Source organism: Propithecus coquereli, unplaced genomic scaffold (assembly GCF_000956105.1).
Source record: "Propithecus coquereli isolate 6110/MARCELLA unplaced genomic scaffold, Pcoq_1.0 Scaffold815, whole genome shotgun sequence".
Taxonomy (NCBI): domain Eukaryota; kingdom Metazoa; phylum Chordata; class Mammalia; order Primates; family Indriidae; genus Propithecus; species Propithecus coquereli.
This window is the reverse complement of record NW_012154341.1, coordinates 540,983-558,171: the sequence shown is the minus strand read 5'-3', so window position 1 is coordinate 558,171 and position 17,189 is coordinate 540,983. Positions and strand designations below refer to the sequence as shown.

The window sequence follows — 17,189 nt, the reverse complement described above, 5'->3', positions numbered from 1 at the left end:
CTCTCCCCACCGCCCAAACCAGGCGCCTGAGGTAACAGCGAGAGCGAGAGAAGGCTGGCCTGAATCTTTCCATCCACCGACTCGCTTAAGTCTCTCACTAGCCCTCGTAAGACACGTGCTGCTGTTATCATCCCCAGGTTACACAGGTGAGGTGACCGGAGCAACAGAGAGGGTCAGTCACTTGCCCACAGTTACACAGCTAGTAAGTGCAGAGCGGGGATTTGCACCCAGGCTGATGGGCTCCGAAATCTGTTCTCATCCACCAAGCTGTACTGCAGAGGCCACGGGATTTTCCTCGAATCCACTGCATGGGCCAAGGCGGTTTGAGGCAGTCTCCTGCCCCTTGAGATCTTGGAGTACCTGACCTCTGACCTCTGGCCTATGACCCTGGGCTGTTGCGAAGCCGTCTTCAGAGCAGGGCTCCCCTGCCCAGCTCAGCACCCAGTCCAGTCCCTTCAGTCGCGTCTCTTCAGTCCCGTAGTCCGAAGCAGTTCCTCACCCTTTCTTGGTCTTTCCTGACTCGGACATTTCTGAAGCATCATAAAGCGGCTTGTTCTGTCGAATGTGCCTGGATTTGGGTTCGCCGGTATTTCCTCGTGATTAGATTGCGGTTGTGCGTTTTTGGCCAGAATGCCACACCCAGTGAGAAGTGCGGAGCTGTGTTTTTTGCCTGCTGCCCAGGGGGGTGTGAGGGAGCCTCGCGCCTCCCTTCAGGGTCAGATTCAGGGAGGCTGAGGGGCACCTCCCGTGATCCAGATGACGTGTTTTGTTTAATGTTAACAACAACTTTGCTGTGGGTCAGATTTGATGGCCACCCTGCAACAAGCGAGGAAACTGAGACTTGAAGACGTTCAGCCTCCCGGCACTCGGGAAGCTGAGGCGAGAGAATCCCTCGAGCCCAGGAGTTTGAGGCTGCAGAGAGCTGTCACAGAGCCGCTGTTCCTCAAAGGAAAAGAAGTCACACGCCCCAGAGGACACAGCCAGTAAGGGGGTCATACGGCCGACTCAGGGCCAGCGTCTGTCTCCCCACCGTGTGCATGGCCTCCCAGAGCTGACGGACTGGGACGTTTGATGCTCACCAAAGTCACGCACTTGGGGTGTCAGCTTAGTACATCCCACTGGGCAGGCTGCAGTGTTGCAAGAGCACTGACTTTGGGGTGAGAAGTCCCGAGTTCAGTCTTGCCTTGGTCACATCTCACAGACGTGCCCGGTTAAGTCCTTCAGTCCTGCCGGCCTTTTCACTTACCCATGAAAGGGGGATTGAAGTCTCCTGTGTTCTCAGACCAAACACGAAAGTGTAGGTGGGTGGTTCTCAGCTGGGTCTTGAAGTATGTAGGTGCGTACGCGAGTTTCCTGAGGTGTTAAAATGCACTTTCTGGGCCGGGCACGGTGGCTCACGCCTGTAATCCTAGCTTTCTGGGAGGCCGAGGCGGGCGGATTGTTTGAGCTCAGGAGTTCGAAACCAGCCTGAGCAAGAGCGAGACCCCGTCTCTACTAAAAATAGAAAGAAATTAATTGGACAACTAAAAATATATAGAAAAAATTAGCCGGGCATGGTAGTGCATGCCTGTAGTCCCAGCTACTTGGGAGGCTGAGGCAGGAGGATCGCTGGAGCCCAGGTGTTTGAGGTTGCTGTGAGCTAGGCTGACGCCACGGCACTCTAGCCCGGGCAACACAGTGAGACTCTGTCTCAAAAAAAAAAAAAAAAAAAAAATTGCACTTTCTGGGCTTCTGCTCTCTCTTGGGCTTCCCTGGGAGAGTATGTCTGAGCCTTGGGTAAGGGAGTCAGAGAGGGGACCACAGGTCTTCTGAGAAACATTCCAGCTGAGTTTGAAACACCATTTTCCTATTCTACCCCTAAGATCTATCTTGAAGCACTGTATATAAATGTTAGAGTAATAACAGTTGTACCAGATGTCATTAAAAATAAGAGAAAGGACTTAACCAAAGCCAGGTGGTGTTGGGCCAGGACACTAGCCTAGAGTCTGTTTAGGAAAACTGCAAGAAGTCCTTCTGATTAAAACTGTGGTTCTCAACTGAGAAAAATTTTGTCCCCCAGGGGACATTTGGCAATGTCTGCAGACACTTTTGGTTGTCACAGCTGAGGGGAAGGTACTCCTGCCACCCAAGCAGGGCCCAGAATGCGGCCGAACACCCTGCAGTGCACAGGACAGCCCTGCAGCAAGGAGTTGTCCAGGCCCAGTGTCGATGGTGCCCAGGCTGGTGAAGCCTGGATTGGAGTAGCCAGTACTTAGGTGCATTGCTGGGTGCCAGACGTTGTTCTGAGTGCTGCACAGGTAACCGCCCTGCTTAGTCCTCCCAGCCCTGCGACGCAGGAGCTATCACCATCCGTCTGGCAGGTGGGGAGGAGGGACACAGGGAGGTTAAGTAGCGGACCAAGGGGTCCCACTCAGAGTAAGCAGCGGGCAGAGCCAGGACTCGAACTCAGATGTTCCAGCTCCAGAGTCCACGCCTTGAGCCTCATTAAAGGGGCTGCTTGACTTTAAACCGCATTTTCAGCTTCGGGTCCAGAAAGCCACATACCTAGAAATTTGGCATGTGAGAAGAGTGAGAGACTTTTCATTCCTATGCCTGGAAAATGGACAGGGCAGGGTTGGGGTTCACGTGATGAAGGGCCCAGAGACCCATTGGTGAAAACCTGTGTTCCAGCTTCTAAGTGTGGCTCAGCCCAGCTCATGAATGAAATGGCACCGGGCACCTTGTGGGAGTGGATCGTGGGTGCATGGAACCTCTTGGCCTCTGGCTGCCCTCAGGGAGCAAAGCCGGGCAGGGATCGTCTCCACCGTGGTGCCCGCGGCGTGGAGAGTGGGTGTTGCCTCCCGTCCCAGCTGTGCCGTGTCGTTGCAGATGTGAAGACGACCGTGGTTTACCCTGCAACAGAGAAACACCTGCAGAAGTACCTGCGCCAGGACCTCCGCCTGATCCGAGAGACAGCAGAGGACTACAGGAATGTTACCTTGCCCCACCTGGAGTCCCAGAGCCTCAGCATCCAGGTGACCGGCCGCGCGTCTCAGACGCTGCTGTGGCCAGCGTCTCTTCCCATGAGCATGCTTTGGGGTCCAGCCAGGTGCTGTACTAGGAGGGGGCACAGCAGACACTCGCCCCTCATGGAGCCCATGCGTGCACCGTCCGACGGCGCACAGGTATATGAGGGACTGTGCGGTCTGTGAGATTCCGTGTGTGGTGACAGGCGGACAGGGTAAGTGGGAGGCCTGGGTGGGCGGTCACAGAAAGCTTCGTGGACAAGGGACTTGACCCTAGTCCCCCGCCCGTCCCCGAGGTGCCTGGGCATGCCACGGAGGCTCTCTAGACTCTCAGAGCAGTCCGGCCCATTGGAGGGATTTGCGTCTGCTCCTGACACAGCCTCAGAGTGACTGGACCCTTGCTCGGGGACTGTGGATGGTGAGACACTGATGCTCACTGAGGCTGCCCCGTCCAGGCTCCTGTTCCTGGTTGCACCTGCCTCAAACCAGCCTGCAGGAGCCGAGTCTCCGAGGGAAAAACTCCCCTTGCTCGCTCCCCGCTGCATTCCTTCCACAGAAGGCAGGCCCCTGCCGTCCCCGGGGGTTTGGTGCAGGGCCTGCTCGCAGTTGGCAGAGGCTTCTGACCGGGCCAGATGCAAGGCCGTTTAGCTCAGAGATCCTGACTCCTCCTTGGGCCTATGCCCAGCGCCAGCCAGAGCCTCTGCCTGAATTGGCCCCGTGTGAATACTCACAGTTAAATATGATCGATGCTCGTTAATGAGTCGTTTCCTTGCCCACTCACTGACTCACTGGTTCCTTCTTTGTATTGCTCACTCGTTCTCTTTGAGCGTTTCTGTCTTGCTCTCCCCAAGATTCAGGTCACCGTGGTGGACAGTGTCCTGTATGGGAAGCTCACAGCCATGCCTCCCTGGCCCAGGAGGGAGGCGGCTGGGTGTGCGGGCGCTGCAGGGTGAACTGCACTTAGGAAAGGAGGTTGGCGGGCCCAGGGAATGACACTTCCATTCCGTGGGAGGCCCGTGTGCCGTCAGCCCTTCCCCCACCCAGTTATCAGCCGTTGCGCAGGGTACCTCTGGCGCAGGCGGGAAAGGAACTATGTCTCCATCTGCTTAGATGGCTTCTGCTGTTCTCCTGGGACATGTGTTCTGTTGTGCTAGTTGTATATATCTGGAATTCAAGACAAGAAGCCCTAATATTGTTGGTGTGAGTCATGTATGTGCCTTATTATACACCGTTCTACGGTTCCACTTGGAGAAGAATGCAACAAAAACTTTACTACTCTTCCGACTCCTGAGCGACAGGAGCGTTCATATGTTCTTTCTTGGCTGTTTCTAGCAGGTTAACAAGCTGTCAGCATAACTGGCAATAGTCGTTATATTTATTGAGCATCTCTGGTGTCCCAGGCCCTGTGATAATGGGATGAGCACTCGGGTGGTCTGTACAAGCTGCAGTGGCGATGCAGAGGGACAGTGACCAGCTCAGATGGTGGGGGCCTCACAGGGAAGGGACCTTCCTTTTGGGCCTTAAGGGAAAACCGAAGTTTAGCAGGTGGTTGAGGCACAGAGAGCTGGACTCATCTGACGCAGGACAGGGGGAGCTGCAGGCGTTTGGTGTGACTGGGGCTTGGGGTGCTGGAGCGTCAGAGACGGCACTAGGAAGGCAGGCAGAGGCTGGGAGGAGGAGTGTGGACCTCGTCCAGGAGGCCAGGAGTTCCCGAACCTTGCTGATCATCGGGACTGCCTGGGGAGAGCCTTACAAATACAGAGCGTGGGGCTCTATTCCCTGTCTGCTGACTCCGACCCTTCAGAGAGAGGAGCTGGGAAATATGCATTTTTAAAAGATCTCTTTGGGCCAGGCACAGTGGCTCACACCTGTGACCCCAGCACTTTGGAGGCTGTGGTGGGAGGATCGCTTGAGGCCAGGAGTTTGACACCAGCCTGGTGAACATAGTGAAACCCCTTCTATACAAAAAATTTTTAGAAATTAGGTAGGTGTGGTGGCACGCACCTATAATCCCAGCTACTTGGGATGCTGAGGCTCGCCTGAGCCCAGGAGTCTGAGGCTGCACTGAGCTATGATCGTGCTACTGCACTCCAGCCTGGGCAACAGAGTGAGACCCTGTCTCTTAAAAAAACAAAACAAACAAACAAAAAACCAAACAGCTCTCGTATTTCTAATGATCATCAGATCTGAGACCGATCGCCAAAGGCAGCGAGGGCCCCCTGAGCAGTTGTAAGCATGTGGACAGCATGCTCAGAGTAGAGGAATCAGCTGGGGCAGGGTAAAGCAGAAGCAGGAAGACTGAGAGCCAGCGTGGGTCTGAGCCGGAGGAGGGTCCTGAGGGAGCGGCAGGAGCAGTTCGAGAGGTGGGTCTTCCCCGGGCTGGTGGCTCAGCGCCTGGCCGACATGGAGAGGTGAGGGAAGGGCTTGGGTGACGCGTGCGTGGCAGGGTCATTCGTGCAGCAGCACAGGGGACGTGGACACAGGAGTGGGTTTACGTGGAAGACAGTTCAGTTTGGGATTTATTGAGCACTTAGTAGGTGCCACGAGCTGCTCTAAGCATTTTGCATGCATCGTTTACTCTTCACAGCGGCCCTTTGAAGATGGGACTCAGAGCCAGGCAGTCTGGCCCCAGCATCTGTGCTCTTAGCTGGCAACACTGTTTGGCTTCTCAAATTCGAGGTACTTGTAACTGCCCCGTCAAAGCGCCCAGTAAAACGCAGTAGGACTGCAGAGCCTGCAGCACCGCGCAGTCAGACATGTCCGTCTGGGAGGCATCCAGTCGGGGTCAGCCTCTCGGTGTCCAGCTTCTCAGCGTGACGCCGTCCTGACCTTCTGAGCCCTGGCCTCCCTGTCTGGAGAACGTGGCCGACGGCTCCTCCCGCTAGGGCGTTGTTGAAACTGAGAGGTGCCGTGTCTCACGTGCCTGCAGCTGTTCCCAGCACGGAGTGGTGCTGGCATGGTGGCCACCGTCCTCCACACCTAGGTAGCCACCCAGGGAGCAGGCGCAGAGCTGAGACAGGCAGAGCCCGGCTGGAGGAGAGGGGAAGGCAGGGAACCGCGCAGGGCAGGGGAGGCGGGGAGGGAGGGGCGGGATGTCGCACGGGGAGGCAGGAGAGGTGGGGGGCCAGGGGGGCCGCCAGGGTCACCTGCTGCAAAGAAGTCCAGCCAGCTGTGTTCTGGAAAGCGGCTGGTGTCACCTGGGCTTACTGTCAGATGGCGGCACACTGCATTACCCAGCCCTCTGTGATTTCTGTGGATTTTGTGCCCTTGTTCTCCTCCCTTCCTTGTCTGGGCTTCTGGCCTTGAGACTTCCTGCAGATGCTGGTCCCTGCCCCTCTCCCAGAGGCCTGTCCCGGGAGCAGGACTCCTGAGTGGGTGGGAGCTGCGTGGACCCCTGCTTTCTCCTCACCTGCAAAGTGGGGACAGTGGGAGTAGCTGCCTCACAGGGTTGCCGTGGCACCTTGAGCGGCGGGCACAGAGCAAGACCAGCTGATGGTCAGCACACCTTCCTGCGCTCATTCATCCTCCAGCTGTGCTCTTGTTTCTTCTCGTGTCCCCTCCTTTGCCTCTCTCTTCCTGTCCCCAGCCAATCTTGTAATAGCTCCGGCAAACCGTCCCGTTGTCTTCCTCACCTCGTGTTGGAGCTGTTCAAGCGCTGCGCCGCTGTGGGCGCTGCCGGGCACTTCTGCTGCGTGTTCTCCCTGAAACCCTCGCCACAGCCCTCGAGTGGGCATATCAGCCCCGTTTTACACAGGAGGAGGCAGTCGCTTGCCCGGGGTGACAGCTGGTCAGCTGTGGAGCTGGGAACTGGTTCAGTCTTTTGATCGCAGTCGGAGGTGGGTGCTGCCTCTCTGCGGGCAAGGGCACCAGGGCTCTCTGTGGGCAGTGCCAGCTCCCTCACTCCTCTTTATTTCTGGGATCCTTCAGGTCAGCTTCCAGCTGGCTTTTCCTCCAGCAGCACTCCCAGGAGATTTCAGATCAGAGAGGAAATACCTGCTGGTTTTGCTGGATCATGCGTTGCTCTGGCCCGGGTGCCAAATGAGGAAGCAACTGCTGGGTGTCCTCCAGACCCCTCCCAGGAAGCGGCCCCGCCAGACTTCTTGGGAAGGGCCTCTTCTGTGTTGGGTGGAGCACGTCGTGACCAGCCCATGGGTCTTGTCAGGGTCTGGAGCCCCTCTGCGCTGAAATGCCTCCTCCAGTTGGGTAGTTGCAGGAGACCTAGAGGCTCAGACAGTCCTAGGCAGATGCCCTCTGCTCCCTCTCCCTCTGTCCCCGCTGAGAGCCAAGGATGCAGTGCGGGGTGCTCAGCCCTCCAGGCTCGGGGTATGAGGTGTGCAGACCCTAAGCCAGTGCCCCAGCACCTGGCCGTTGGTGATGCTGCCTGTGCCGGCCCTTCTGGGAGTGGGAGGAGGACGGTGGCAGCCTGCTTGTGTCGGTTCCATGGCCTCCCTCTCTGTGGCTCCCCCTCCCCCTTCAGTGAGCCCGGAGGCCCTTCTGACTGCGGAGGAAGGGGCAGAATTGCGACCCAGCCACTCCCCACTTGCTGGTTTTCCAGTGAGTTTCTCTCTTGGGTGTAGGGCAGAGAGTTCCTTGTCCTGGAAGGGGTGTGTGTTTCCAAAGGGCTCCCATAGCCGGGGCAAGTAGAGAAGAGCTGGAGGTACCTGGGTGCGTGAGCTCTGGGCCCAGGGGCCTTCTCAGCCTGACCCATAACCTCCTAACCGCAGACGGGCTCCCCAGGCTGTCCCTGTAGAGGGACGTCGCTGGGGTCCAGGCAGGGCCTGGGCAGGGTCCTCTGAAGACTGCCAACAGCAGCCGGTCAAACGGAGGCACAGCCCAGAAGCCCTGGGCCGCCGTGAAAGGCCTCGGTGAGGTCACCGTCTCCGCGTCTCCACGTGGCTTCCGATCCCGCTTTGTGAGGTGGGGCCGGGTCTGCTGCGCGTGCCGGCACTCGGGCATCTGCAGCCGCTCCAGGCGGGCCAGGCGCCGGGCCCAGCACGGCTGAGCGTCGCGGGAGGGCGGGAAACCCACACACGTTAACTTCTAGAACCATGGGCTTTCGCTGCCGTGGCAAAGGAGCCGGCTCCCTCTGCAGAAGGGGACTGTGGTGTCCTCGGCCTCCTGACCTCTCTTCGCTGCACCGTCCTCACTGAGGTGAAATAAGATCCTTGGAGACGGCTCCCCGAGTGCCGTGGGCAGTGGAGGAGGTCGCTGCCGTCCAAGCGCAGGCAGACCAGGCCTGTGAGGCCCCCACACGGCGTGAGCCCCCTGCTGACCCGGAAAAGCCTACAGAGCCTGGCCCGTCTGAGCTGCAGAGGCCCTTGTGCGACGGCGGAGGCTGAGTGGCCGCTGCGGTGGGGGAGGGAAGATGTCTTCTGGACGCCTAAGAGCAGATGCTTGGGGACAGGATCCCCTGAGCTTAGTGACCTTTTTTGGCTTGGTCATCCTTCCTGGAGAGGCCAGAGAGCTCACCTAGCCCGGCTCGGGGCGTCTCCAAGGGGTGGTAAGTGGGTTTGTAAACCGTCTCTCTCCCCCCGCTTCCAGTGGGTGTATAACATTCTCGACAAGAAGGCCGAAGCAGACCGGATTGTTTTCGAGAACCCAGACCCCTCTGACGGCTTTGTCCTCATCCCCGACCTCAAGTGGAACCAACAGCAGGTAAAGACGTGCCGGCCCCTCTGGTCTCTGACCACCTGCCCCCCGTTGCTGGCCCTCCTCTGGCTGGCCCTTTCCCTCACGTTAGCCTCTGTCTCTGAGCACATTATAACTGACCAACGAGGGTGGCCCGAGCTCTCCGTGGTGGCAGAGCACACACCTGACACACACAGCACTTTTGCTTTACTCATCAGCTCAAAGCCCCTTCCAGCTCTCTTCCTACCGAGAGGTGAAATGGGCGCCGTTTGCACCCACGACTACGGGGCGTTCCTTAACCAGCCAGGTGGCGCGGGGTCCCTGCTTTGCTTCCCCCAGCACCTGGAGCCCTCAGGTGGGTGTTTGCATTCTCTCCGTGCCCCTGGACACGAGCAGACCCGGGCAGGCCCATGTTAAAGAACTGGAAGGCAGGAACCATGGCGACCAACCCAGGGAGTCCCCAGCACAGCCCGAGCAGCAGAGCAGGTTGCCAGCCGTCCAGACTTCCGCTCGAGCCTCGCGGCTCCCCGTTCCCTGGCCCGCAAGCGCCCTACCTCCCCGCACCTTCCAAGGAGGCAGGTCTCAGACACTCACAGCACCTTTCTCCAGTTCTCTGCAGCCGCGACCCCCTCGCCACTTTCCTGTCTCCCGGACCAGCCCGCCCCCAGCGTTACCACTTACCATCACCTCTTTTGTACCCTGATGGTATCAGAAACTGTCATACCCTGACAGGCTCAGAACCAGGCAGAGCTTCTGGTCGCAGGATGCTGTTCACACCGTGCCCTCCAACAGGAGAGGGGACAGGATGAGGCGGCAGCCACGTTTTCTCTCTGCTACATAGTAGTGTGTGTTCTGGCCACTCTAAAATATTTGCAGGTCCCTGGAGTACAAAGTCTTCCTTATACTTGGAAAAGGAAATAGTCATCCTACTCTAGTCCATCTGGAAAACTCTTATTCACTCTTTAAAACTCAGGTCAGTGAGCACCTTCTCAGAAAAAATTTTCCTGACTCTTCAACAAGAAGAGTTAAGTAGTCATTCCTCGTTTTTATTTCTTTTTTTTTTTTTGAGACTAGAGTCTCACTCTCTTGCCTGGGCTAGAGTGCCGTGGCGTCAGCCTAGCTCATAGCAACCTCAGACTCCTGGGCTCAAGCGATCCTCCTGCCTCAGCCTCCCGAGTAGCTGGGACTACAGGCACGTGCCACCATGCTCGGCTAATTCTTTCTATGTATATATTTTAGTTGTCCAGCTAATTTCTTTCTATTTTTAGTAGAGACGGGGTCTTGCTCCGCTTAGGCTGGTCTCGAACTCCTGAGCTCAAGCGCCCGCCTCGGCCTCCCAGAGTGCTGGGATTACAGGCGTGAGCCACCGCGCCCGGCGTCTGTCTTATTTCTTACAGGTCTAGTTTATTCACGCACATGGCAGAAGTGCGCGCGGTACGGAGGGCGTACGGTGAATGCTCCCTCACCTCCACATCCCTCCATCTCCCTTCCCCAGAAACAACGGTCTCTTTGCCCCTCCTTCCAGGGGTGCTTTTGTGTCTGGGAGTGTTGGGAGCAGATACATGTCCTCTCTGCCAGGTTCACTCTTGGAGTAACCCGGACTCAGAATTGCTCCTCTGCTGTAGGTGGGCCCGTCTGGATTCCATGCCCCTCACATGGACTGTCACTTAGAAAGAAGGTGGCTGTATCTCCGTGGACACCCTCCTTCCTACTTTCCCAGTTGTGGCTGCCCTTGAGGCCTTAGTTTGAGTTGGCGATTTTAGGACTGCCATGCCCTTTCTCCACTGCCAAGAAAGGGACGGCTGAGGGCCTGTGGTCGGGGTGAGGGGATGGGATTTTGGCTCAGAGTCACACAAGCGAGCACACATTGTTGATCTCTTGACAAGCAGCTCATGGCAGTTCCCGAACGTGGCCCGAGGGGTGGTAGGGAATTTGAAGGGAGTTTCCAGAAGTTGCAGCACTAAGGGATGATTTCTTAGAGCCAAGTAAGATCAAAGAGGATGGCTCCCCAGGTGGGATGCTACAGTGAGAGGCTAGGAGAACACCTGGTCCGCTCTCCCCTTGCCCGCAGCTCCTCCCTGCCTGTGCCACCTCCAGGCTGTGAGGGAGGGAGCCAGGACTGGCTCTGGGGGCATTTGAAGAGCTGGACGAGGCCCAGAGGGAGGACCGAATGGAGGCTCTGCAAATTTCCGTGTGTCCCCTCGGGCAGCCCTGCGCCCGGAGAGCTGGAGACGAGGCTGAGGCCGAAGCCTGGGTCGTAGGAGTGGGACCCACCATTCATGAGAGTCCCGGCAGGGCGGTGGGGTGCGGGGTGGGAGGAGCGCCTGCCTTGCAAGACTCTTGAAGGCCGAAGAGCAGCCTGAAGGCCATGGAGGGACAAACAAAGGTGGCCTTGTCCATCTGCGTTCCAGAAGCCCTGAACGCATGTGAGCCCACAGCACTGAAAACAGAAATCCGTCGTCCTTGTGACCCAGTGCTGGCAGGCTCTGCCTCGCCTGCCAGTGGAAGTGCCCTCGCTCTGTCCTCTCTAAGACAGGAAAGCCTTCAGGAACTGCACTGGGCTCCCAGCCAGATGGCTGGGATTTCTCGCCCTTGGGTCTGTGAATGGGCCAGCTTAAATGTCAGGCTTTGCTTAATCGCGGTAAGGTGTGGTTCTTCTTAACCTTTGCTTGCTTCTTACTTGGCTTTTGGTGGTGCCATATTCCAGGGTCTCGAATCCTTGACTGGTGACAGCACTGAGCTCGATAGCTCCCTTAGCATTAGGCCATGTATCCAGCGGGAAGACAGGCCAACCTAGGCCTCTGTTCTTTGTCTTTGGGCTGGGGAAGGACTGAGGAGCGGGAGGTGCCCTGGATTTGCTTTGAGACGCTTTCCTAGCCACCTTGAATCTCCTGCCATTTGTTCTAGAAGTTACTGTCCCCAAACTGGTGGCCCTGAATTAAAGAGACTCTTTATTCCTTTGTCCATCCCTCTGTCTATTCAGCAGATGGTGACCCCTGTGTGCCAGACACGAGGCCTCCCCAGAGGCCTCCCGTCTTCAGTTCTCTTAAGAGATCACCTGTGTGTTGTTTGTTTTTTATTTCTGCCAGGTCTAGCTTATTCACGCACATGGCAGAAGTGCACGGTACGGAGGACGTGCAGTGAACGTTCCCTCACCTCCACATCCCTCCCTCTCCCTTCCCCAGAAACAACGGTCTCTTTGCCCCTCCTGCCAGGGGTGCTTTTGTGTGTTGCATATATGAGCACATCTGTACGCGTGTGTATAGACACACGTGTTTTCAGTTCACCTGGCTTAAGTTCTTTGGTCTAAAGTTGTCAGACCAGGGAACTCTTCCTTTGAGCTACTCCAGAGGTCGAGAGACAGCCGTCCAGTGCTCCAGCCGTTCTGTCTTGCTTCTTTGCAGGAAACCGTTACTTTGATTTTACTGTCTTGCCGTATAAACAGAGACTGATGGTGTCTGTCTCCCAGAGTGACTGATGGCTACCTTCTGGGGTGCCAGTCTGAGACCCTCACCTGCCCCTGGCCTAGCTTTTTTCAGATCATTGCTCTGGGCCAGGAGGCCCTTTGGCTGCCTGCAGGAAATCTTGGGTCACGTCCGATATCAAAGAACGGATCCTTTTCTCTCCCTCACCCAGCCTGTGAGCTGACACCCAACACCATGGGCTGCCACCCAGCACCAGGCTCCATGCCTCATTCCATGCCAGTGGAGCGGAGAGTCGGGATTTAATGTCAAGTTTGGGATGTGTCAGCAGACGTCATCTAGAATAAACGCTGCTATAATTCGGGAGTCCTGTGTCAGTGACACAGGAAGCAGCTGGAACTGGACACACCTGCGCATTCACGCACGCGCACACACACGCACACACACACCCCAAGCTCAGGCTTCTCCTTGGACTCTAGCTAGCGAGGGGCAGAGGCCCTGTGCACAGGACGTGAGAAGGGAGAGCCCAGAAGGGACCTGTGGGCAAACCTGTGGAAGGCTCAGCCCAGCCACATGCTGGAAGCTTCCCCGTGGGCTCCTCTGCAGCAGGTCTGGGGCAGAGATCCAGATTCTTAGAACCCTGGCAGGAAAGATGCTTATGACAGGAAGAGACTGTGACACGGCTGGACACCGCGCAGTCACAGGGAACATCCCTGTCTCAGGTTTCAAGTGGGGGCCCCCGGGAGTTTGGTTGCGTGACTCATGGTCTCCAAATTCCCTCCAGGAGGCGTCCAGCAGCTCAGACGGCAGGGCTGGGCACTGTTGGATTCCCCTGTGTCTTGTCCCTCGGAGCCCTAGAGTCGGGCCTGCCTGGCACATGGGTGTGGCGACCGGGCAAGGCCGGGTTGGGTGGGCAGGCAGGGTTGCTGGGTGAGAGGAGGTGTGCGATTGCTCTCTGGCACCAGGTCTTGTGGACTTCGGTGCTTGCACTGTTGTGACCCCCGGATTTGAGCCCGGCGCTGTTGAGGAAGGAAGGGCTTTCCACGAACTCGAGATCGGGAGGAGAGAAACACGCCAGCCCCTCCGGTGCGAATGGGCGTTGCCGATCGGGCCTGGGTCCCTTCGTCCTCCACACCCCATGTGCCTTCGACTCCAGGAGGCCTTCCTGGGTTGCCCACCTAGCCAGAGTCTTTGTCCTCCCTCCTGTTCTGTGATCACTTCAGGTCTGACAGTGGAGTTACTTATGTACGTGCGATTAGACCGTAAACTCTAGGTGGAAAGAGCTGTCTTTGGCTCTTTCTTGAGCCACCGTGACCCTGTCAGCTCTGCAGGGAGAGTATACAGATATTTGCACATGACGTTCTTTAGCAGGAAGAATATGTAGAAGCCCTGTCCCTTAGACTGTCCCACTTGCCCTGGGCACATGGACGCCCACGTTGCCTGGGGATCAGTCCTGCTGTGGGGTCTCTTGGACTGGCTCTGGTGGGCTCTGCAGGTCTGGGGGTGGGTGCTTCCTGGCTTACGTGAGAATTCCAGGGTTGGCAGCCTCCCTGGCTCTGTCCGCTGCTGAGCCTGGTTTCCGCTCCGTCCCCGCACAGCTTGACGACCTGTACTTGATCGCCATCTGCCACCGCCGCGGCATCAGGTCACTGCGGGACCTGACTCCAGAGCATCTGCCGCTGCTCAGAAACATCCTCCACCAGGGGCAGGTGAGTTGCTTCAGCAAACCACGTCGAAGCCCAGAGAAGTCAGACTCCAGTGTGTTCCCTGGGCTCCTCTCCTCACCCTTCCCAGAGTCGGTCTCGGAAAGGGCTGCTTCTCTCTGGATGCCAGCATCGGGGACCCTGTTGAGGCTCCGTAGGTGGAGTCACAAGGCCCCGCGTCCCCTGTCCTGCCCTACTCTTCAGCTACTTCCCGCCACCTGTCCGCACCCTCAGGCTCCCAGCCTTTCTCTGCAGGTCCCATCTGGGCTGCGCTTCTGGCCTTCACCCCGTAATCTCTCATCCTCTACGTCCCAGCCCCTCCCCCCAGGGTCTCCTGCCTCGCTCACGACAACCACATCAGGCCAGAGCATATCCTGGATATGCGGGCACGTGACTTTGACATGCGTGTCCACGTGTATCCTCGTGTAGATTGAGAGCAGACTAAACTCTGTAGCACCTAGTGTTCCGGGACACTTTCCATGTGGGATGTTTGTTGAATCAAATGAAATTATAGGGGGCTGAAGGGAGCCCTGGCAGCAGGGGAAGTTGGGGGAAGTGTCTGGAATCTTGGCTTCTGGTCCTGGCCTGACATTTTGACCCTGCCCAGCTGAGTGGCCTGGGACAAGTCCCTTTACCTCTCTGGACCTCAGCGTCTGGATGGGATCCCTTCTAATTCCACCGTTCGGCGTGACTGGGTCCCAGCCTCCTTCCCCACTCTGACACGTGCAGCTCTGCCTGCTGTGCCGAGGCGGCGTCACAAGGACGCCCGGCCAGGAGAGCCGTCTGCCCCTTTGACCCGCGCTGCCCGGCGGAGGGCTCGGCCTGAGCCCAGCCCCTGCCACTGCCCCGCAGCCTGTCTCCTCCTCCTCCTCCCGTCTCGCCTGCCCGTGGCACACCCCTCTGGCTGCCATCGTCTTTTTGGCGTGACTCATTTCTGTTGTGGAGCAGCCCCTGAAGCCACAGATGGCAGAGAACGATGTCTTCCTCTGGGGAGGATGACCTGCGCTAGTGGCCTGGGCAGCCTCACCTGCAGGCCGTTCCTGCTTGTGCCTCGCCCTGTTGCAGAGGTCGCTGGGTGAGCTCTGAGGGCAGAAGACAGTTCTGGGGCACGTGAGCCCCCCGTGGAGATGAGCGTCTCCTCTCAACTCCAAGCCCTAGACGCTCCTGAAGCTGGAGGCTGGTGGGCAAGACCTACCCCTGAGCAAGACAGGTGGGCAAAGGGAGCCAGGGCCGAAGTAGATGCTTTCCCCTTCCGAAAGGAGCTGAGACTTCCCTGGTCTGTTTGGGAGCAGCCCTGCCCCGTGCCTTCTCCTTCACCCGAGTTCTTATTAGCACAGCCACCCCCCTTCTCCACCTGTCCATGCTGAGAGAGAACGAGGCTTCCTCCCCCCACCCACGATTATTGCGTGTATCCGTCATCCAGAGGAAGGGTGGTCCCCACAGTCTTGGGAATCTGGGCCTGCCCCTCGCACGAGGCCTCCTAGATTCCCAGTGTCGTGGTCAGATGGGGTGGGGAGCCCTGACCCAGGCCACTGCCGTTCCTTTGGGGAAACGAGTCTTGACTTTGCTGCTGCCACCTGCCTCGGTGGACTTCCTGGAATGGAGGACAGAGGCTCCCAAGCAAACGGGGCAGAGAGCTGTCCGGAGGGTTCTTACTAGCTGGCCCGGGTGAGGAGGGGAGGGTCTGGGTGGGGCATCCTTGGCTGTTGGGCAGCGTGATGACCCCTTGACTGCTGTCCCTTCTCCTCAGGAAGCCATCTGGCAGCGCTACCAGGTGCAGGGGGACCGCCTGCGCGTGTACCTGCACTACCCACCCTCCTACTACCACCTGCACGCGCACTTCACCGCCCTGGGCTTCGAGGCCCCCGGCTCGGGGGTGGAGCGGGCTCACCTGCTGGCCGAGGTGATCCAGAACCTGGAGTGTGACCCCAGGCACTACCAGCGGCGCACGCTCACCTTCGCCCTCCGGGCCGACGACCCCCTGCTCAAGCTCTTGCAGGAGGCCCAGCAAAGCTGAGTCCGCGTGGGAAGAGCGCAGATTGGTGGGATGTGGGGAGGGTGGGGGTGGGTTTTTTTTTTATCTCCAAGTGAGTTTTCTAAGAACGTATTTGGTACTGGCTCATTCCTCGGACACGAATAAAGTGCCAGGCTCACTCGGTGTGGCTGGCGTGGCCTGGGCAGGCAGGGGTGAGCGCACAGGGGTGGGCAGAACCAGTGGGAGGGCTCGAGGAGGATGGCAGGTCTCGGGGGCGGCCTCGGCGGCCTGGTGGAGCAGCCCTGCAAGGTGCCGAGGGCTGTGCCGACCCCGGTGCTCACCGCCCGCGTCCGCTGCCCTGTCCTGACGTCGTCCGCTGCCCTGTCCTGACTCTGCCTCTCCGGCGCCTCCTTCCGGCCCTGCTGCCGCAGCCTCCCCTCCCCCAACTCTCCTTTGAGGAGTTTCCCCAAAAAACCAGACTCAGCCTTTCAGGAAATTATCTGTAGAGCTTTCCGCTGGCACTTCCCCCTTCCCCCCCAGCGTCGAGGTCACGCCTCCCGCCTGTGAGTCAGCCTTGTTGATCAACTTCTTGTTGGCAGGAGAGGGGGCTGGTGCCTGGAAGTGGGAGGGCTTTAATGAGAACCACATGACGCAAGCCTGGAAAGCCTTCGCCTCCGTTATCTGGGTCCGAGTCCCTGAGTTCTTTATCGAGGCAGGAAGACAAAACAGACTCACTCGGAGCAGCCAGAAGATCAAGTGCAAAACAGCGTGTGGGCGAGCAACCTGGCGGCCGAGGTCGCCGCTGGAGCTCGGAGGGGCGGGTTCCAGGCGTGATTGGCACCGTAGGCTCACAGGGGCTGGAGACCTGGAAGGAACCTCAGGGTGCCAGAGGCTGATGACCAGTTAGGGACCCATCAGGGGCTCCTCTGGGAGGGATGACGTCTGCCACGTCCAGCAGAGCTGGGGCGGGGCTCGCAGGTACGGGCACACAGGTGAACACAGGCACTCCCTCCTCACAGGGCCAGCGCAGAAACTCAGGGAAGGCAGGACGCTGGGCTCCTAAGTAGAGCAGAAGGAAGCCATGAGGCAGAGGGGGACCCGAGAAGCAGGGGTCTGGATTCGGAGTCCAGCCCCTTTCCTTGGAGGTGAGGCCCTCGGGTGGTGGCCCAGGTGCTGCCACCTGCTCCAGGCCCACACTGGCTGTCGTGTGTTGTGTGTTGTGGAGAGCCGCACTTGCTCTCTGTGCCCTGGGAAGGAGACTAGAAATGGCAGGGGGTGGAGTGTGTGGTCAAAGCCTTGGGGACCTGCTCCAGGCTTCAGGGAGCTCAGATGAGGCACAGCAAAGGGACCGGCCCCTCCAGCCGTCGAGAGCCCGGATTCGGGCAGGGTGGAGTCGCACGTAGGAGCTGGATCAGGTGGTGACCAGGGTGGGAGGGTGCATCTCAGATGCAGTCGG

General features: G+C 58.4%; 1 protein-coding gene across 1 annotated transcript in view; it reads left to right on the top strand.

The window, feature by feature from the left end:
• The window catches only part of DCPS (decapping enzyme, scavenger), a 35,843-nt gene extending 19,929 nt beyond the window's left edge, over positions 1-15,914 (top strand). The window contains exons 3-6 of the mRNA XM_012663611.1: positions 2,869-3,014; positions 8,547-8,660; positions 13,654-13,764; positions 15,509-15,914. Coding sequence (XP_012519065.1) covers positions 2,869-3,014; positions 8,547-8,660; positions 13,654-13,764; positions 15,509-15,775 — 638 coding nt within the window. The 3' untranslated portion in view covers positions 15,776-15,914. The remainder of the gene's footprint in view (positions 1-2,868; positions 3,015-8,546; positions 8,661-13,653; positions 13,765-15,508) is intronic.
• The last annotated feature ends 1,275 nt before the right edge of the window (positions 15,915-17,189 follow it).